The sequence below is a fragment of the Glycine soja genome, chromosome 16 (genome assembly GCF_004193775.1).
Source record: "Glycine soja cultivar W05 chromosome 16, ASM419377v2, whole genome shotgun sequence".
Taxonomy (NCBI): Eukaryota; Viridiplantae; Streptophyta; class Magnoliopsida; order Fabales; family Fabaceae; genus Glycine; species Glycine soja.
The window spans coordinates 1,954,048-1,973,581 of record NC_041017.1 but is presented as its reverse complement, the minus strand read 5'-3'; the positions used below and the strand labels follow the sequence as shown (position 1 = coordinate 1,973,581).

Below are 19,534 nucleotides of genomic sequence, written 5' to 3'. Positions count from 1 at the left end.
TAGAGGCAAACTTAAAAAGCTCGTATTAATTTGAGCAAAATATTTACAATGGAAATAGATATATTTTCTAATTTTTGCTCGATAACCAAACAACTTGAGACTAGTCAACTTAATAAAAACAAAGAAAAACAAAAAAAGAGAACAAAAAAAAACCCTGATGACCCCATTGTATAGAGACAGAGCCATCTCAAGCTTTCTACCTTTGATTCATCCATTCGCTTGACATTTAGTGGCTCCAAAGGGCCATGCACTTGCCACATGCAAAAGCAAAACAAAACCTCTCTTTTTTTTTTTTTTCCTTCCCATTAAAACATTTCAAGTTAATAACGTAGATAGGCTTAATTATATTATCATTAAGTGCTTAATCCATGCCTAGGGCGAACTTTAACAATGAGTGGGTTAGCCATTTCACACGAGAGCCTCAGCACCTCCGTTAGATCAACCTTGGCTTCATCAGACGGTAGCCATTCAAACTCATGCAAAAGCCAAGCCACCCAGAAGGTTACGGTGCTCAAACCCAAAGTCTTCCCGGGGCATGTTCTCCGACCCGAACCGAATGGAGCGAGTCTCAGATCCGACCCGAAAACAGAAAACTCGTTTTCCAGACCCATGAACCTCTCGGGCTTGAACTCAAGTGGGTCCAGCCACACCTCCGGGTCCCTTGCTATGGCCCACATATTAACCATAGCGGTGGTCCCCGCAGGCACGTGATACCCATCAATGGTCGTATCAGTGATGGCCAAGCGGGCCCACGAGAGAAGCGGGCCCGGCGGGTGCAGCCTCAGAACCTCTTTCACCACCGCCGCAAGATACGCCGTCGCCGCCACGACCTCCTCCGTCAAAGCGCCACCCCTAACCACCGCGTCCAACTCCTCTTGTACCTTCCTTTGCACCTCCGGATGAAGCACCATCCTCGCCAGTATCCACTCAATCAAAACCGCCACCGTGTCGGTCCCCCTAAATATCATTTCCTGTCCCCCCCACAAAAAATAAAAATTAACATTAACCTCACATTCATTTATTTATATCATGTACTATGCAAGGTCAATTTTTTTTATTCGTGATGGCAGTATATGACATTTTGTTCCATTAATTAAGCTAGACTAGACTTTTTTAACAGTGTATAAGGTCAAGTTTATTAAAACACATGGACCAATAAATAATTTAATTTATTATAATGTTAGAAAAAATTGGTAAAATAGCCTACTTACCCAGAGGACAGCAATCATGTCGGAGTGAGACAATTTATCGGGACCTTGGAGAGAGAGCAAAACATGAACGAAATCGCGGTTGGTTTGGGTTGTGTCGGCCTGGTGGTCGGCGATGATTGAACCAACGAACCGGTTCACTTGAGGGACTAATTTGGAGCAGGTGAACCGGATTTTCTGTAGGTCAAAGTCTTTCAGGAAAGGGATATGGTCTCCCCAATTAAGGGTGCCCAACAAGTCATAGCCTTGTTCCACCAACATGGATAGCTCGTCCATTGCGGTGTTTATCTCGTCAAGGTTGTACTTTTGTCCAAACACCGACCACATCATGTTGTTCAGTGACGCTCTCTTGAGCACGCTGCGGATTCCGAAACCGCCGCTGCAACGGTGATTTCGGAATGAGTTTGTCATTTGGGCGGCGATTTCAGCGCGCTGGAGCTCGGAGGCTTTGATTTGTTTGGGGCAGAAGAGGTGCGTGGCGGCGATGCGGCGGAGGGTACGCCAGTAGACGCCGTAAGGGGCGAAGCCGATGGCGCGGTTGAACATGAGGCTGTAAGCTGATTCCTTTATGGGACGATCAGCAAAAGTGGAACTATTGAGAATCTCTTTAGCGACATCGGGGTTGCACGTTACTATGGCGCGTGTGTCACCCATGGAAAAAGCCATGAGCCTGGTGGCGTTGCATGCTTCCCCCGCCGCAGCAATACGGTGGTGTGCGAGGGATGTCATGAGACTCATACTCCCAATGAAAGGGTAGCCTCTAGGACCAGGGATAATCATTTTAAGGTTGATGTTTGTGTTGGTTGAGGTGGTTTTTTTCCAGTAATTAAAGTAGTAGTATTTGCCCCAAGCAGGACCACCAGGGTGAGACCAGTAGAAGAAGGTCATGGTGAGCCAGAGAGTGACCATGATGATCAAGAGTGACCATGCAATGTTCTCTTGAATGCATTTTGAGGCTAAGGCCAACACCCACAGGCTTTCAATGTGGGTTGACATGGTAGTGAGAACTAGAACAACCAAATATGAGAGTGTTTGCTAATAGCCAAAGAGATAGAGGAAGAAGGGACTAGACTTGTGAGTTGTGAGTAAGGGAGAGGTTGGTTTGAGGAATATATATAGGGAGAAACACTCGAGGGATTGGTATGGGAAGTAAAATCATAAACGGTTATTGGTTATCTTATGTTACATGTTTCATACGAGAAGGCGCACATACAAACACTAAACTAAACGGATCGTACACAACGGGAAAAAAATATTAATAATAATAATAAGGAATTGATTGATTGATAATAATAACGTAATACTAACATTGAAAATAATAAGAAGGGACGTGTATTAATTATTGTTATTGTGATGTTGGTAACGAGTAGTAGGAGGAGTATGATTTATTTAGTGGGGGGTTATAAATGAAATTAATGGGGTAGCGTTATTTCGGGGCAAATCTTTAGAACTGCGCCGCCACATATGCAAGACGAAATCTTGGAAAAAGTAAGTTCCTAGATTGGGTCTGGTGATTAATGCACGCGCCATGGCCGCTTTGGTGTGTCTTTGTACCCATTCCCTTTTTTTTACCTAACCTATTTCTCTTTCGCTTTCCCTTCAACACACGAATATATATGCTTTAGGTCTCCAATATAATTATGGGTGGGTAAGGAAGTCCTCCCCTCTAAGCCCCTTCACATTCACATAAGTTTGTATTGTTAGTGGATTGGATTAGTCCGTCCTACATTTTTATACAATTTAATATATTGATTCATCTTCATCTCGTAGATTCCGTGAGTTAAACTGGCTGATCCACAAATCTAATTTAAAAAAAAAAACAAAATTCTAGAGAAAGAGAAGGACCTTGCGTTACCTTTAAGAGAGAAAAATAGAACGCAAGTTACACACGCTGTGAGGAGGGGACAACGCCGGCATCACGGTGGTGGTTGTGGCCGTGAGGCACGGCATGCGATGCAAAAAGAGTGAATGTATGAATATTATTCGTCAAAGTCAGCAAAGCTCTTGTGCACTTTTTATTCTTGAGAGATAATCAAATCAGTTAGGAATCTTGTGCATTACCTTTATAAAATATAAAATTAACCACCGTATCAATAGTTGTTGTTTTTAAACTAATGATTATTATTACATTAAATTTTTTAAAACTGCATTCTGATTGACTCTTTTGGAGAAAGACCAACTTAATCACTTAAGCATTCATACAAATAAACTCAATGCTTGGAGGATAATGGTTGTTATTAGGCACAACCTGCCCCTGAATGCCTTCACCACCCCGAGAACGTGTTTATACTACTATATACGACGCCAAAACTGTTGAAATGTGGTGACAGAGTTATTAGAGAGGCATTGCATTCTAACATGTGGGATGGTGGATCCCTCCAGTAACCTCCACTACAATAACATGCTTTTAGGGTACGTACAGGAAGTTGTTGGTTTACATCTCTAAAACGAGTTGGCCATCCGTAAAAAACAAAACATTAAAAATTTTAGTAAAAAAACATTTCAAATTGATTGATTTTATCGTAATACATTTAAGTTTGATTTCTATTAATTATTAATAATATCAATAAAATAAACAATAATAACATGTAACATGATATTTTAATTAAAATTTTCCTTTTCAATAAAATATGGACTACATAATAATATTTTAATAATAACATATCACATCTTAATCCTTAAAATTTATGATTTTCGACTTTCAGGTATGATTGTGAATCTTTTTATTATTAATTTAAGATGTAAATTTTTTTTATCTTAGATTCATCTTCATAAAAATTATATGAAGTTATTAATGTTAAACAAAAAAGACACAAAAAATTACGTGAAAAATGAGTCAGCAACTAAAAAAATTGAATATGAGATTCACTTTTAACATGATTATCATTAACTTTTATATCTATAATCAATTGTAAAAAAAAAAAAGAGATTTTTTTGTACCCCACAAATTTTGGGGTTTTGGTACACTTAGCTTTTAAACCGATAGTTATTAAGTTATGCTGCCATGTCTTTATTTTGATATTTAGTAGTAAATTTACTATAGATTTCAATTTATTCCTTGTTTAATTAAAAATATTTTTTCTTTTAAATGAAGTTTCCAAAATTGACTCCACGGCCATATAAGATAATAGACTGAGATAAACATTGACGAAGAAAGGATATAGGATGCAAATCAAATGTTACTTTCCTATTGATGAAAGCCGGTTAGAATTCTAGAGAATTAAAAAGTAACTTGAGAAATTTCATTAGAGTGTATAATTATTTAAATTAATTGTTTATTTTAAATTTATGAGTTCTATAATATCACAAATTTAAATTTTCATGTAAATATTTACTCTATTATTAAAGTTGTTAGAGTGAATGTTTAATTTAAATTATATTTAAAAAATTTACTGAAAAATGATTTTTTATTAGTATGAATCAATTAAACATTGATTCTTTATCTAAGCATAAGGTTAAATCATCTGTTATAATAATAAAATTTGTTAAACAATTTATATAAATATCCGCATAGACACACTCTTAGGAGGCAACCCAATTCACATAAGGTGGCCACAATTAGTAACAAAACGGTACAATCATAGATTCACGGTCGAAGTAGCGTGTGGGAGCGACGTAGTGTGTCAATGGACGAAAGGAATAAAGAATCGCTCGCGCTAATTAGTTAGATAACCAAGTTTTATACAATCGACACCAAAGAGTTTCCCTAACATGGACAAAAAGGAAATTAAGAAACAACAAAAGTTACAAACCTAGATTGTAATCATCTCCCCTTACGTTTTCCATGGTCTCTCCTATCTTGTAACTCACGCTTTCTATGTCAACACATCTCTCGATCCTAGTGTAAGAATGAAATTGAACAAAATGGATGGAGAAATTTTGAACATACAAAGGTCACGTTCTTAGTTCTTGCTACTAGGTGGAGGAGATTAGCTAGGGTTCAGACTTTAGATTGATAAAAATGTGCTAAACAATAATCATATTTTAAAATTAAAATAGTTATAGTTTTAAGTTAAAACAATTATTAATTAAGGATTAATTCGAAGAAAAAAACAAGTTTTTTTACTTAATGAGAAGAAAGATGATATGATAATTTTGTTAGTTAATATTCATCTCAAGAAGACACAGGAGGGAGGACAATCTTCCAAAACTAAACGTTTCCGTTTTGTTTTCCTAAGTTCGCTACCCTAATCATGAATCCGAAATGAGATGTGGAACATACCTTTATTTATACGAGACATTTTTCAATAACTCTTTAGATGTATTCTCCTAATATTGACCCTCAAGGGACAAACATGTTTACTACCCGATATGTTGTTAGGCTTGCCTTGGCCATAACTTGGTCTGTCTAGAGGATGAGTTAGATATGTCTCTAGTATTGGGAATCTATTTTTGGGGAAATTTTAAATTGCGGTTTTATTTGTTTAGCCGCGAGAGATAGGAGAGGACATGAGAAACATGTTAAGAATTGAACCCCATTGCTCCTAATAGTTGTAGCTTCATAATGTAAATGGTCGGAACAAAAATTGGAATGAAATAAAAACAAAAAATAGATGGATACATCACAAGTTGAAGTGGACTGAAAATGTGAATTTTTGATAGATATCGATCGGATTGAGATTGGGGGTGCTCCCTTGTCGCGTGGGGTTGGGAAAAGCGCGTGGGGAAAAAAGACATCCTGGGACGACAAAATAAACGTGGAGCAGTAAAAAATCAGATTAGGATGTCTGACACGTGGGGGGTCGTGTGGCACGACACTGTCTGGTGATGCGACTGAGAGTGTGAAAGGCCACATGAGGCCCATCCACTTATGGCTCTCATACATTGCTTTTGGGCACTCAGTACACACTGTATGAGTATCAGCATCTCAGTATGGCCTCTCTCCCAAACACATTTTCATTTTTATTTTTTTAATTCTTCTTCCAAACTACGTAATAAATACCATGCCACGCCTATCACCTATGAACAAAATTCACCTCTATAGTAACCTGCTGGTTAAAAGATCTTCCTAAATCTTAACATCAACTCCATCCTCAGAAATACCAAACCTTTTCTTTCAATTATTTCTTTTGTCATCGCATGATTTTAATTAACTTCAATTTTACTAGTAAATAACAATAACAAACTACTCTTTCAAAAAAACAATAACAATCTATTGGTTATCTATTCAACCAAAAAAGAAAAAACAAACTATTGGTTATTCTCATATTAATAGGTATTGCTGGATAAATAGTAGTAATTGAGACAATACCATGTTTGGATAGCTATTTAAAGGTTTATTAACGCTTTACATTTATTTTAAAGGACGTATGTGAACACTTAGCAGGTCCTATGTATGTGACAATGTTGTATTATAAAAATAGAAGAAGAATGGTGATTTTGCATACTGTGGAAGACTGTAGCAAAGAGTACACTAGTACATTGTGGGCAACGTTTACATGTACGAGCCTGCCACGCTTTGCTCCCTAGCTCACTCATACACTCTGCAATGCACTAAACTCTCTTTTTTTACTCTACGTCACCCAATGTTCCTCTCTTATCTAAGTTCTCTTACACTCCACTTCCATTCTAGGTCAGAACTGTCTTTTCACATACAGACCACAACACATGGGACTGGCGTGTGAAGTGGGGTTTCAAATTTTATTGGGACTCACCTTTCATTTGTCTTCACCTGCATCAACGGTTCTTCTTCCTCTTCTCGTCCTTTACCAATCCCTGTCCATAGATTCATTTCATTTTCCCTTTCAGATCCATTTTTAACATCACTTTCTTGTTTCTTCTGCCCAAATTTTCCATCCTGCACTCATCTTTTTCGTGGGACTCCAATCATTAAAAATTATCATTCAATTGGAATTTAATTTCTTTGTTAATTAATGATATTTTTTTATTCATAAATATTAATTAATAATTTGATAGTTTATTAGTGGAAAGAATCCATTATTTTGACCCATAACAGATATTAAAATTAAATATTTGAAAATTTAGATAATAAAATAAAAAAACAGTAAAATTAAATACAATTATATTACAAATATAAAAAATAAATTTAAGCCTAAAAAAAATAAAAAATAAATTATTACTACCGATTAGTATCTCACAAGAATTACAATGGCGTGTCTTTTCATGTTATAACTTATCACTAAAAAGGAAAAATAATCGTGACATTATATTTGAAAAGATCCCTCTTGTTTTTCTTATAGAAAGAAAAATTTGTATATGCATTAATAATATAAAAAATTTATACTACTTTTATAATAATCAAAATAATTTTGCTAATAAGTAGTATTTTAGGATATTATTTAAGAAACTAAAAAAATTACTGTAAAAATTATAAAAAAGGCAAAAATAATCTTGTATAACATAATTTTCTGTCTTTTAATACAAATAAGTTTAAATATACTTTTAGTTCCAACATTTTAATATTTTTTTGTTTTTATCCTTTTAAAATTATTTTTAATTTTTAGTTGTTATAAATTATATTTATTTTATTTTTATTTCTTAACACTCTATATAATGCTTAGATAATACTTTTAACAGTAAACAAAATATTATCTAAAATGTTTTAAGGATTAAAAATAAAAACAAAAACATAACTTTTTAAGGATAAATTTTTTTAAAAAAAATTACAAAGATAGAGGAGTTAGGAGGCTTGGCATGTTTTTCAAAAAATGTACTTTAAGTCATAAAAATATTTATATTTTAACATTTGCTAACCAAACTGCAAACTATTCCACAGATAGAGGAGTTAGGAGACTTGGCATGTTTTTCATTGGCCTTCAATTTGATGGCAGAAAGAAAAGTAAAGGAGATACGATGGGGGGATGTTTGCATGTTTTCCATTCATTTTCATCAACTTGGATTCAAATCCATTTATTAGTGTACCCTAAAAAATAGAATGGCTTAAGACTTTGTTTTCTTTGCAAGTGGTATGGGTGATGGCGGTTCCGGAAAAGAGCCACCAGATGGTAGGGGTGGCGATAAACAACGTGTCTATTCAAAGATAAGGTCATGGGGAAATAAGGCGGTTGCTCCACCACGTCAACAGGTGGATTTGATACAGCAAAAACTAGCAACAATAGTGTATGAAGATGACACTCGTTTGAAGCCAATGGTTCACATAGCCAACTCTGTTTTTTAAGGTTTGTGTGTGCCATAGGAGGATGCTTTGGTCGTCAAGCTTCTTGGAAAGAGTATTGTTTACAATGTAATGAAAAGCAGGTTAACACGACTATGGAGATTAACACTAGGGTTCGATATCCTAGATATTGGCAATAATTTCTATATGGTGAAATTTGATACAGAGATGGACCGAACCAAGGTCATGGAGGAAGGGCCATGGATGATATTTGATCATTATCTCAGTACAAAAAATGGTCTCCAGATTTTGTCTCCCCAGTGACAAAGATTGACAAAACTCTTTTATGGGTAAGGATTTCTGACCAATAAGTTTATGCAGTGTGTTATTTAAAGCTATCTCCAAAGTGCTGGTCAACAAAATCTGTCCTCATTTGGATCACTTGATTGGACCACTGCAAAGTAGCTTCATCACCAAGAGAGGTAGGTCTGATAATGCTCTATTCTGTCAGGAATTTGATAATCAGGTGTATAAGAAGAAGAGAGGAAAAAAGGGATTTGTCATATTCAAAATTGATTTTGAAAAAGCTTATGGTAGAGTGGATTGGGGTTTTGTAAAAATGACACTACAAGAATTTGGTTTCCCTCCTCAGATAGTTACTCTAATCATGAATTGCACCAATTCCACCAAGCTATCAATGAAATGGAATGGTGAAAAGCTAAGAAGTTTTGAACCCAATAGAAGGCTTAGACAGGGAGAACCCATGTCACTTTATCTGTTTGTGCTATGCATGGAAAAATTATCTTTGTTTATACAACAGAAGGTGCAAGAGAGAGCTTGGTTGCCAGTAAAGCTTAAGTGTAATGCTCCTAGTATCTCACATCTGTTTTTTGCAGATGACTACTTGCTATTCACCGAGGCCAAATCTTCCTAAGTGAAATTGGTTAAAGAGGTTCTTGATGCTTTCTGTCATGCTTCTGGATTGTGTGTTAATATCCACAAGTCCAAATTCATGACATCCAATAATGTGTCTAATACAAAAGTGGATAAGTTTAAAATGATCTCTCACTTTCATCACACCAAGCAAATAGGTAAATATCTTGGGTTTCCTATGCCGAAAGGGAGAATAAAGAATAGTGTTTTCAACTTTGTTCTTGACAAGATCAATTCAAGACTAGCTAGGTGGAAAATGAACTTGTTGAACAGGGCAGGCCGTGTGACCTTACCTAAGTCAGTTCTCTCCTTAATGCCAGTATACACCATGCAAAATCTATGGTTCTCGGAGGGCCTATGAGATAAAATTGATGCATTAATTTGAAAATTTATTTAGGGAAGCAAACATTGTCATTGGTTAAATTGTAATACTCTAACCCAACCCAAAGCTTGGGGCGGTCAACATCTCCCTTCTTGGAAAACATACATGGGAAATGCTCCATGATAGACACAAGTCATGGGTCTAGTTATTGGAGAAACAATACTTGTATGGGGAACTATATTACATGCAGAGGCGATGGAGGATGCATCATATACATACAACTCCATAATAAAGGACACTGATTTTCTCAAATTGGGATTCCAGGTTCGTATTGGTAAAGGAGACATATCTATTTGGTATGATAAATGGTTGTAGAATGATTACTTGTGCCAACTTGTATCATATGTAAATATTCAAGACACTGAAATGAGACTGCGTGATATATATCACAATGGGAGATGATGTCTTAATATGTTAGCAACTGTGATTTCAAATGAAGTCAAGAAGGAACTCCAGAATCATGTCATCGATAATGAGATGGATGATATTATCATATGGGGACCTTCAAGCAATGGTGTTTATACGTCTAACTCTGCCTTCAAATGGTTAATGGTCGAAAGTCCATCACCTAATACACATCGTGCCAATTGGTCCTAGGTCTGGAAGATGCAGCTACCAGAAAACATTTTTCACTTTTTTTGGCTTACCTTTCATGGTAGCCTACCAACTAAGGTTTTTCGCGTTTACAGACACTTGTCTATTAACAATTTGTGCTGCAGGTGTACCAATCAGCAAGAGACCATATCTCATCTACTCTGAGATTGTCCTTACTCAGCCATGGTTTGGAAGCACTTGAAACTGGACTCACATACACTTTTCTACACGGCAAATGTGTATGACCAGCTAGTCTCCAACCTTAAGGGAGATAATGGAATTATGTTTGGAGTATAACTGTATAAGTGTGGGGTAAAGCTCCACATTGAGTAGAAACAAATAAGTTAAACATCATATAATTGAGAAAAAGACTTATAAATATAAACTTTAAGATTTTGGATTAAAGTGTCATATCAAATTCTGTTACGCATATGACTCTTTCTTAATCCAAAAAAGCAAGTGTGATGTACACATCAAGACCATTGAGCCATTATAATTAATTAATTAGCGTGTAGACTACACAATTTTAAGCTAATCAAGTTATACCCTGGCATTGTCGGTACCGCCAACAAGACAGGCACCTAGCTAGCTTCTAGGAAACCTTCTCCATCGGATTATCATTAGTGGAAAAATATACTTAATTTTATTGGATCCAGGTAATTGAATATCATTTTCACTGTATTGGAACCGTACTTGACAATGCCAAATCCATAGTTTAAGGTATTTGTTAGATTACATGTTTAATTAACCTAGTTTAAGGTATTTGTCCCGGATCTTTCTTTGATGCCAGTACGTGGTTGCTGGGAAACTAGTATCTTTTAGAGGAAAATAGTAGTAAATGGTTTAGAGACCTTTTATTTATTTATTCATTTATTTATAAAACTTAAAATGCATTACTAAGAAATCACCTCAGTGTTCCTAACATTTACAAACGTTAAGTTTTGGAATTAAATGTTTGTATATTAGTGGAATAAATTCGCCTTGAATCATAGAAATCTACGAAGAAACTGCATTTTATATTTTTGTGTATATATTTTATGGAACTCCAGTATATGCGTTGATGTTAATTTGTATACCGTCTCAATCAACTTCGTTTATTAGCATTAGTTTCGATGATTTTCATCTAACATGCTTTAGGACTTGACGAAAATGCATGGCATTTAAGGTTTGATAGTTATTAAATTAAAAGCACGAGAATATACAAATTAACGTAAGATGTCAAACTGTGTTCTTGCTGAAATTTAGTGAATCAATTGTATATATAAAGACATAACTAATGATTAAAAAGGATTAACTTAGTTAATTAAGCAGCTTACAATGAGTTATTATAAATTTCTGTCTAAAAAAAGACATAATCAACAACATCTTTGTAAGTTGTAACTTAACGGTGTGTATATATAGTTTAAGAAATAGAGAGAATATTTTTTTTTAAGAAAAATAGAGAAAATAGGAAGTTAGGAACTGTATGCGTTCAAACTATAAAGTACCTGAGAATATATTATTGTGGTTACATTTTGATTAACGATATAAGATGTATTATAAACAATTATTATGAGCAATATGATTTCACTATATATGCACGTCTTCAATAGTCAATACCACGTTTTTCAATTAATTTTTATCATTATGTTTTTATTTTTTTTATCTGGGAATTTTTTTTATTAACAAATAAATATATATTAAGGAGCATACGAAGTATTCTAATTTAAAATACAAATATTTAAATATTCAAGAGATTATACATAATCCTTCAAACATATTTGAGACTCTTAATAATTCAACTAGAGTTGGTGGACCAGGGGTGTTCATAATTAAACTAATTTAATCTAGTGTGTAAATTACTAATTATTCTACTTGTGTTGTATAGTAAATATTTTTTTAAAATATTTTTTAAGATATTGAATGTACTTTTTATTATAAAATATTAGAATATTTGTAGAAGGATATAATATAACTCAACCAAAAAGTTGAAAACTAAAAATAAAAAAAAATGAAAAAAATAAAATTATTATAATTAGATTGAATTGGATTTTACATTCAATTTTAAGAAACCGATATAGTCTAATAAAAATCAAAATTGTGTGTGTCTATATATTTCTTTAATTCTTTATTTATGAGATTAACTACTTGATATAGTTATATGATTTTATGTTTATCAATTTTGATATTTAATTACCTCTTTCATGATTTTATTCATAAAATTACATATTATTATTTATTTAGAAATATATATTAGTATTTGATTTGTCTATTATTTTATTTATTTTTGAATTAATCTAAACTTGTTCTTTGTATCTATTTTTTTTCTTTTATAAGTTTTGTGTTTTATATGAAAAGTTAGTTTGGATATAAAAAGTGTAGAAGAGATAATAAAATAAGATTTATGTACTATTTTCTAACTAAACTAAAAGTAATTATCCAATCTAATCTAAAATCACTTTTAAATGGATCATATTGTATTGGATTTAGTTTGTATTGTATTTAAATCGAACTATGATGGGTGTATTTGACAGAGGTTCTAATGGAAAACCCAATATACATTAACAATATCTTTAGAGTAAACCCATTTTACAAGAAAAAACACTTTTTAAGACTTTACTTTATCATTCACAAAATTTAAATGTAAGACTTTGTTTAAGGAAAATTAAGCTCTTTATCACTTAAACTAAGTAATTTTAGTATCATTATAATAGCTTTAAATAGTTATGTACGGTGTAAAATAATTCAATGTTAATGAGTAATTGGTTGATGTGATAATGTTGAATTTTTCTTAATTAAGGTTTCAGAAGTAAACGTTTTTTAAACGTTTATATTTAAAAAGTGATCTACTGAAAAATTAACTTTACTATATTGTGAATGTTCCCCAATCAAATAAAATTGACTCCACTACTAACAAAAAGAAAAATCAATTCGGTGTCATTCAATCATTACACTTTGGAATGACTAAAAGGATTTTATATGGTAAATAAAAACCACATATTATGTTAGGATCTTATTGAGAATAAGAACCCCGACCTATTTTATACGGGAGAAGGGAATAAGATCTAGAGCTATCTTATTGAGAAGGAAAACACTGTGCCTCATGGGAATTAATTTGTGGTAACAAAAAAGAGCCAATCTTTTTTTGCTGAATGATGTCGTTGTCCATTAATAAAATGCAACACAACCAATCCCTAGTTACAAGGATTCAAGGAAATTAAGAGTGTAAAGGAAACTCAAATTGGTTACCTTAATATTTGAAAATGAATGTTAATTAGCATAACTTAGTGGACTTGCCCTTAGAGGGGACCTAACCCCACTTGGATCTAAACAACACATCTCCTAAGATTATTGGATTCATGATGCCATACTCTCAATTCTGACCGGCTTTTTATGGTTGTGGAGGACGACTAAACATAAATGATTTCTATCTTTTTTTTTCCTCCATAAATAGTTTTTTTAATATTTCTAATCAGAAAAATGGATCTAAGAATGGAGAATATGTTCAACAATAGATATCCTTGTCCTTTGATGAATTTTGCTTTTTAAGGGTTTCTAAGGCTTGCACTAATGAGTTGATGATCGATCTCATATCCCATGTATGCCACTTTCTTTTTGACATGCGTATTAAAAATTAGTCGTGATATGAAAAGCACAAATCACATGAGGCTATATTTCAGAGATGTGAAATTGGGTCCCACAATTGTATATTTTCATGTTTTGATTCTTTTTTGAAATATCATTACTTCTAAAAGATTTCAATCATTTTTATTACTTTTGTAAAAGCTAGGAAGTGTTTCTGTCGGAAATATATCCTATCACTAGCTTTTTTATTTGGGAGGGTAAATACAACAATGTTAACCTTTTCTAAATCCCATGAAATAAGTTAACTATAGAGATCGAAAATTTTAAGATGCACGGTAGATAGAGGGTATGTGCGAGCTGCATCCCCCGCTAAAACCCAACAAGAAACAAAAATGAGGATCTTACTTTAGAAGAGAACCTACCTTCGAATTTGAGTACTTTAGGCATGGAGCATAACCAAAGTGCAATCAACTACATAAAAATATAGAAGCATTAATTATAGATCAGAGCTCGTAATATTCTCGTTTACTTTCCCAAGATTTGATTCGAGAAGCAAAATGAAGTATTTTAACCTTTAAATTACACCTTGCCTGCTTAATATTCACCACACTAGTCACCCATGATATATCATATCATAAGAAATGTTGCTTTTTTTATACTTATTCTTTCAGTTAAGTTAATGCCAATCAACTCAATCCCAGTCATTATATCTTCCCAAACACGGCACGTACAGGCTTGCAAGTTGGTACCTTGTATGATGTAATAATTTAATCAATAACTTTAATAGTTTGTTTTTTTTAATTAATCTTTAATTTGACACACATATGTGATATATCCTTTTGGGATAATGCAGGAAATGTTAAATCATACTACTCACTGCTATTTTATTGTAAAAGCAGAATTAAATGAACAAATCAACTAAGATATGAATGTCTATCACAATGGAAAGATGGAACAATTTAAGATAATTAGCGGAGGAGGTGATTGGTAAGACAAGAATCATATCCTCACAATGGAGGATTGTGTTAACACTTTAATATGCGCTGATGAATTTTCTTGTTAAGCTATACTTAATTATATACTCCACTATTGTTGTAATTTGTTAAGGTTAAGGGTCTTTCTCTCTCTCTCTCTCTCCATCTTTCATCTAATGATATTTAATTTTCATTTACGGTATTCACTTACTTACGCACGCTAAATTTATAGGTAAGAACCTTGATTTGATTATTCACAAAACATCCTAAAAGGGATAAAATGTTTTAAGTAAAACTAAGTTCCAATTGATAATTAATCTTATTGTCAACTTAAAAAGCTGAAGTTTATAAAAATATATCAAAATATTACCAAATAATATCAAAATTCCTAGTTATAATAGTTAAAAAATAATATACACAGAAAAAAAAAGTATCTTCATATATTTTATACAAATTTATTAGATTTAAATATATTTTTAGTTTTATAATTTATTTATTTTTAATTTTTAATTTTTTTCGTTTTAATTCTCATAAAATATTTATTTTTTTCGTCCGACAATATTTTTTTATTATTTAAAACATTTTTTTACTATTTAAAACATTATCTAAAATATTTTAAAAACAAAAAATAAAATAATCATATTTTATAAGAATTAAAACAAAAAAATATATAATAATAAAAATAAAATAAAAACTAAATTATAGGAATCAAAAATATATTTAACCCCTTCACAAACAACTAGTCACTCCCTCTCCCTTCAGATTTGGATTATATGTAGTTTGTGTTTGAAACCTTTTTGTGAAATTAGCAATTCCCCATCTATATTAGCAAGGACGAGGTTTCCTGCAAATTTCCTATCACCTGCGTAGTGAAGTTTATGTACATAATTATAAAGCTTCTTTAATCTAACTAGACAAGATGGAGCACTTGTCATTATTTTGATTATTAATAATTTGATGATTTGGTCAAGATGGGGATCTTTGTAAAACATGAATAAAATAAAAATTCAAAAGGAAAGAATCAATGGTAAATTCAGGGTATCTAGAGTATTATTCCACCACAACACCGATTGCATGGACTGAAATTCCAAACCAAAATTCAAAATATTTGAGAAAAAACATAGAAAGAGAAAGGGTAGGGGGACATGTGTGAACGACCATTAATTGAAGTTGAAATCGAAAGGAAGAAGCCAAGTTGCTCCAAGAATTTTGAATCATAATTATTTGAAGTTTCAAGATAGACTTTAATCTGCAGAATTTTTGCGTGAATAAATATAAAAGAAATCAAAATTTATTGATATTTCTATCTTTTTAAAAATAAAATATGTATGTTGATAATATAATTTTGATTTTTTTTATACTGATAATTTTGATTTTTTTAACACTACTTTTAAAAGTGTAATTTATTAACATATTAACATATCCATTTTAAAAACTAAGTAAGAATGCATTTATAGTCTTCATATTTATTGACATATCGTCACTTAATTTTTAAAAAGAGTATACTATATATTAATTAACTTATAACTTGGTTCATTAAAATATTTTAAAGGTTTCAGTAAAAAAAAAAAAGATTTTAAAGGTGTAACTTGCTGAACTTACACTTTAATAACATATTTATCATTTTATTTATTACATTGAAAGCTTTTATAAAGTAGTTCAATTTTACAAAAAAATAAAATAATCAATTCAAATCAATTTTATTTAATATATTCTATGTTATTTGAAATATAAGTAATATTTATTATTAAATTACTTATATAAGTGTCCAAATTATATATATTTTGATTTTGGTATGTGAAAATATCAAAATGAATCAATTGTATTAAAATGTTAAAATTTGTTACTTATACAATATTATTAAAGGTATAAATTTATTTATCAAGGGAACTTATTATATTGATATAATCTAATCTAATATAGAATAATTTGTACGGGATCAATTTATTATTTTAATCTTACTTTTATTTTTGTTTTAAAAAAATATCTATAATATTAAATATGAGAATCTAAAAATAGATTTGAATGACATCTATCATCATTTTGGTAGTTCGTAATAATTTGATTTGGGTATAAACTGAATTTAAATATTAATATATTTATTATTCATTAAAAAATATAATTCAATTAAATCGTATGAATATTCAAATTATATATTTAAGATCTTTTACAACTCAAGCTTTTTATAAGTGTATTTTTTTATACTTCAAATCATTTTTTATGATTTAGACTGTATTTAAAAATATGTTTGTAAATTTAATTTATTTTAAAATATTTAAAAATAAAAAATTAGCATATTTTTTAGATATTAATTTTGTTATGATTAAATTTATAATTAGAAAAATTTAAATACAATTTCATATATAATTTTTTAATAATTACTTTTTTATAAAAAAATTTGAATATATTCATTAATATGAAAAATTGATTAGTATTATCAAATTTGTCTGTTATTAGTCAATTATAAGTAATCTAACAATTCAATTATATGTAATTAAGATTGTCCACCTTTTTTATTTGATTATTTATTCATTATTTGAATTGAATTTAGTTTCCATTTTAAATTCCAAATGTATTCTTTATTCATCCCTTCACATGCTTTGTTCCTTTCATCTTTCTACAACTTTTATTGTTCTTCCTTTTGTTTGATCTATTTCATTTTTGTACATTTTTTTCATTACTTTCTAATGGGTTGTTTTTTTTAGTTTCACATGTGGCAAATGGTGTTCTCCTCATGTACTTATTCCATTTGTCACATGTTATTTCAAAGAAAAATAATTTATGCATCCTTCTCTGTAATAATATTAAAATTGATATCTGTTGTTGTTGTTTTTTCGATGGTGAGTATAATGTGATGTATGTGCATGTATGGAAAAAAAACTAATAATTATGATTATGAATGATATTAATTACCATTCTATAGATAATGTAAAAATATTATGTATATTTATCAATTATTTAATATAAAAATATTATTTTGTTGGTTAATTTTCAACTTTTGCTTGATTTATCTTTTAATTTTTGGGTCATAAATATAATGATTAGAGATAACAAAAAATATCTACTAAAATTTATTAGTGTTGCTATTTTGTTCCACAGGCATTGCACGAATTACATGAAATGAAACATTCAATTGTTGTGATTTGTTTCAAAACAAATTTTAATTTAAATATTAATAAAATAAAAAATAGAAATTGACAAAATGCATTGTTCATGTGTTTTGAACGAAAACCATTCCGTACCTTTAAGCATTTCTCAAAATTTATTATGCATTAAAAATAGATAGTTTAATGGATATATGCATCTACGAATAAAATAAATCACTTTTTACTCGCTTATTATCGAGATATAAGTAAATAATAATTCCAACTTACATATATCTATAATTTAAAGTTACTTAACTGACTTTAATTATATATAAGTTAAGTTGCTCTAATATAATTTTAGTATAAATATAAAAATTTAAAATTATTTATTTTTAGTATAAATGCATGTTTTAAAAAATTATTTGTTTTAATATTATAATTTACTTCAAATTTATTTGTTTTTAGTTTAATTATTTTTTTTTAATTTTCTAACAGATACCTATAAATATTGCAAGCATACATATTCAGTATACATATATACATACACAAACACAGACATATTTATAAATATATTTAAAATAAAAAGATATTGTAATTATATTAAAAAATATAATAATATAAAAATTTGTAAATCATAAACCTAAGACGCACGCAGGACACACATTATTACACTAGTTAAATAGATAATAAAATATATATCGAACAAAATAAAAAAATAGTTTAAAATTAAAAATATCTTATGCATAAGTCATTATAAATAATTAAATATTTTTTTGTAAATAAATATAAATTATGTGATAATTTTATAGATATATAAGAAATAAAAATATAAATGAGTGATATTATAAATTCATAAAAAAATTATATATTTATATATGTATAAGTTTGATTTGGATTGGATCATCCAATTTTAAAACCAAATATGAAATTTGATCCAATCCAATAAAACATTTTAGTGTTTTTAGTTTTGGGTTTATTAGATTTAATTTTTTAGATAATTTTTTTTTAACTGAATTGGATAAATTTATATATACTCCTACTTGATAATAAGATACGAGATATCTTCGTAATTTTTGGTCATGAAGTTAATTTTCAATATTCTGTTATATTTTTTACTCTTCAAGTTCAGTGTCTATTCCGTGTAGAGTGACACCCTAGCTATTAAATTGAGATTGACTTTTGTTCAAGCTTGCCACACTTGATTCCAAAATATTTCAGTCAGTCTTCTGCGCGAAAGTCCTTCCCATCATAAATACCATATATCTCATGAAAGCAATTGAAGCTGACTAGGAAATTTGGCTATACAGTCTATACTATACCCTCTTATGATTGTGATTCGTCCACATAAATTATATTAATTGTTTCAGTTGGGTCCGGTAGCTAGTAATTTCCTCTACTATTTGTTTTTACTACACTGCTTGAATTTCTCTGATCAACTTCAACAGTAAAATGCCTTTATAAGTTTGTCAATCTGCACTTCATTGATCATAATCACCTGAGAGAAAAACAGTATCACCATATATACCTAGAGGAGTACGTCAAAACCAACAAAAAAAAAGAAGAAGAAAAAAACTACTCTTCCACACATATATAATATATTAATGCAAGTGGTTTTAGTGGTTCTGATTCTTCATTACTTCTTTCACTTATTTTATTAATTAACATAGATAATAACAATGTGACCTACCTCCAAATTGAGAAACTTCCACTTCAACTTC

General features: G+C 30.7%; 1 protein-coding gene across 1 annotated transcript; it reads right to left on the bottom strand.

Moving 5' to 3' along the window:
* Positions 1-2,315, bottom strand: LOC114390971 (cytochrome P450 78A3-like). The gene is made up of 2 exons (XM_028351936.1): positions 1,212-2,315; positions 1-971 (listed from the first exon to the last, which is right to left on the bottom strand). The coding sequence occupies exons 1-2, from the start codon at positions 2,202-2,204 to the stop codon at positions 354-356; spliced, it is 1,611 nt and encodes a 536-aa protein (XP_028207737.1). The 5' UTR covers positions 2,205-2,315; the 3' UTR covers positions 1-353.
* Between the last annotated feature and the right edge of the window lie 17,219 nt (positions 2,316-19,534).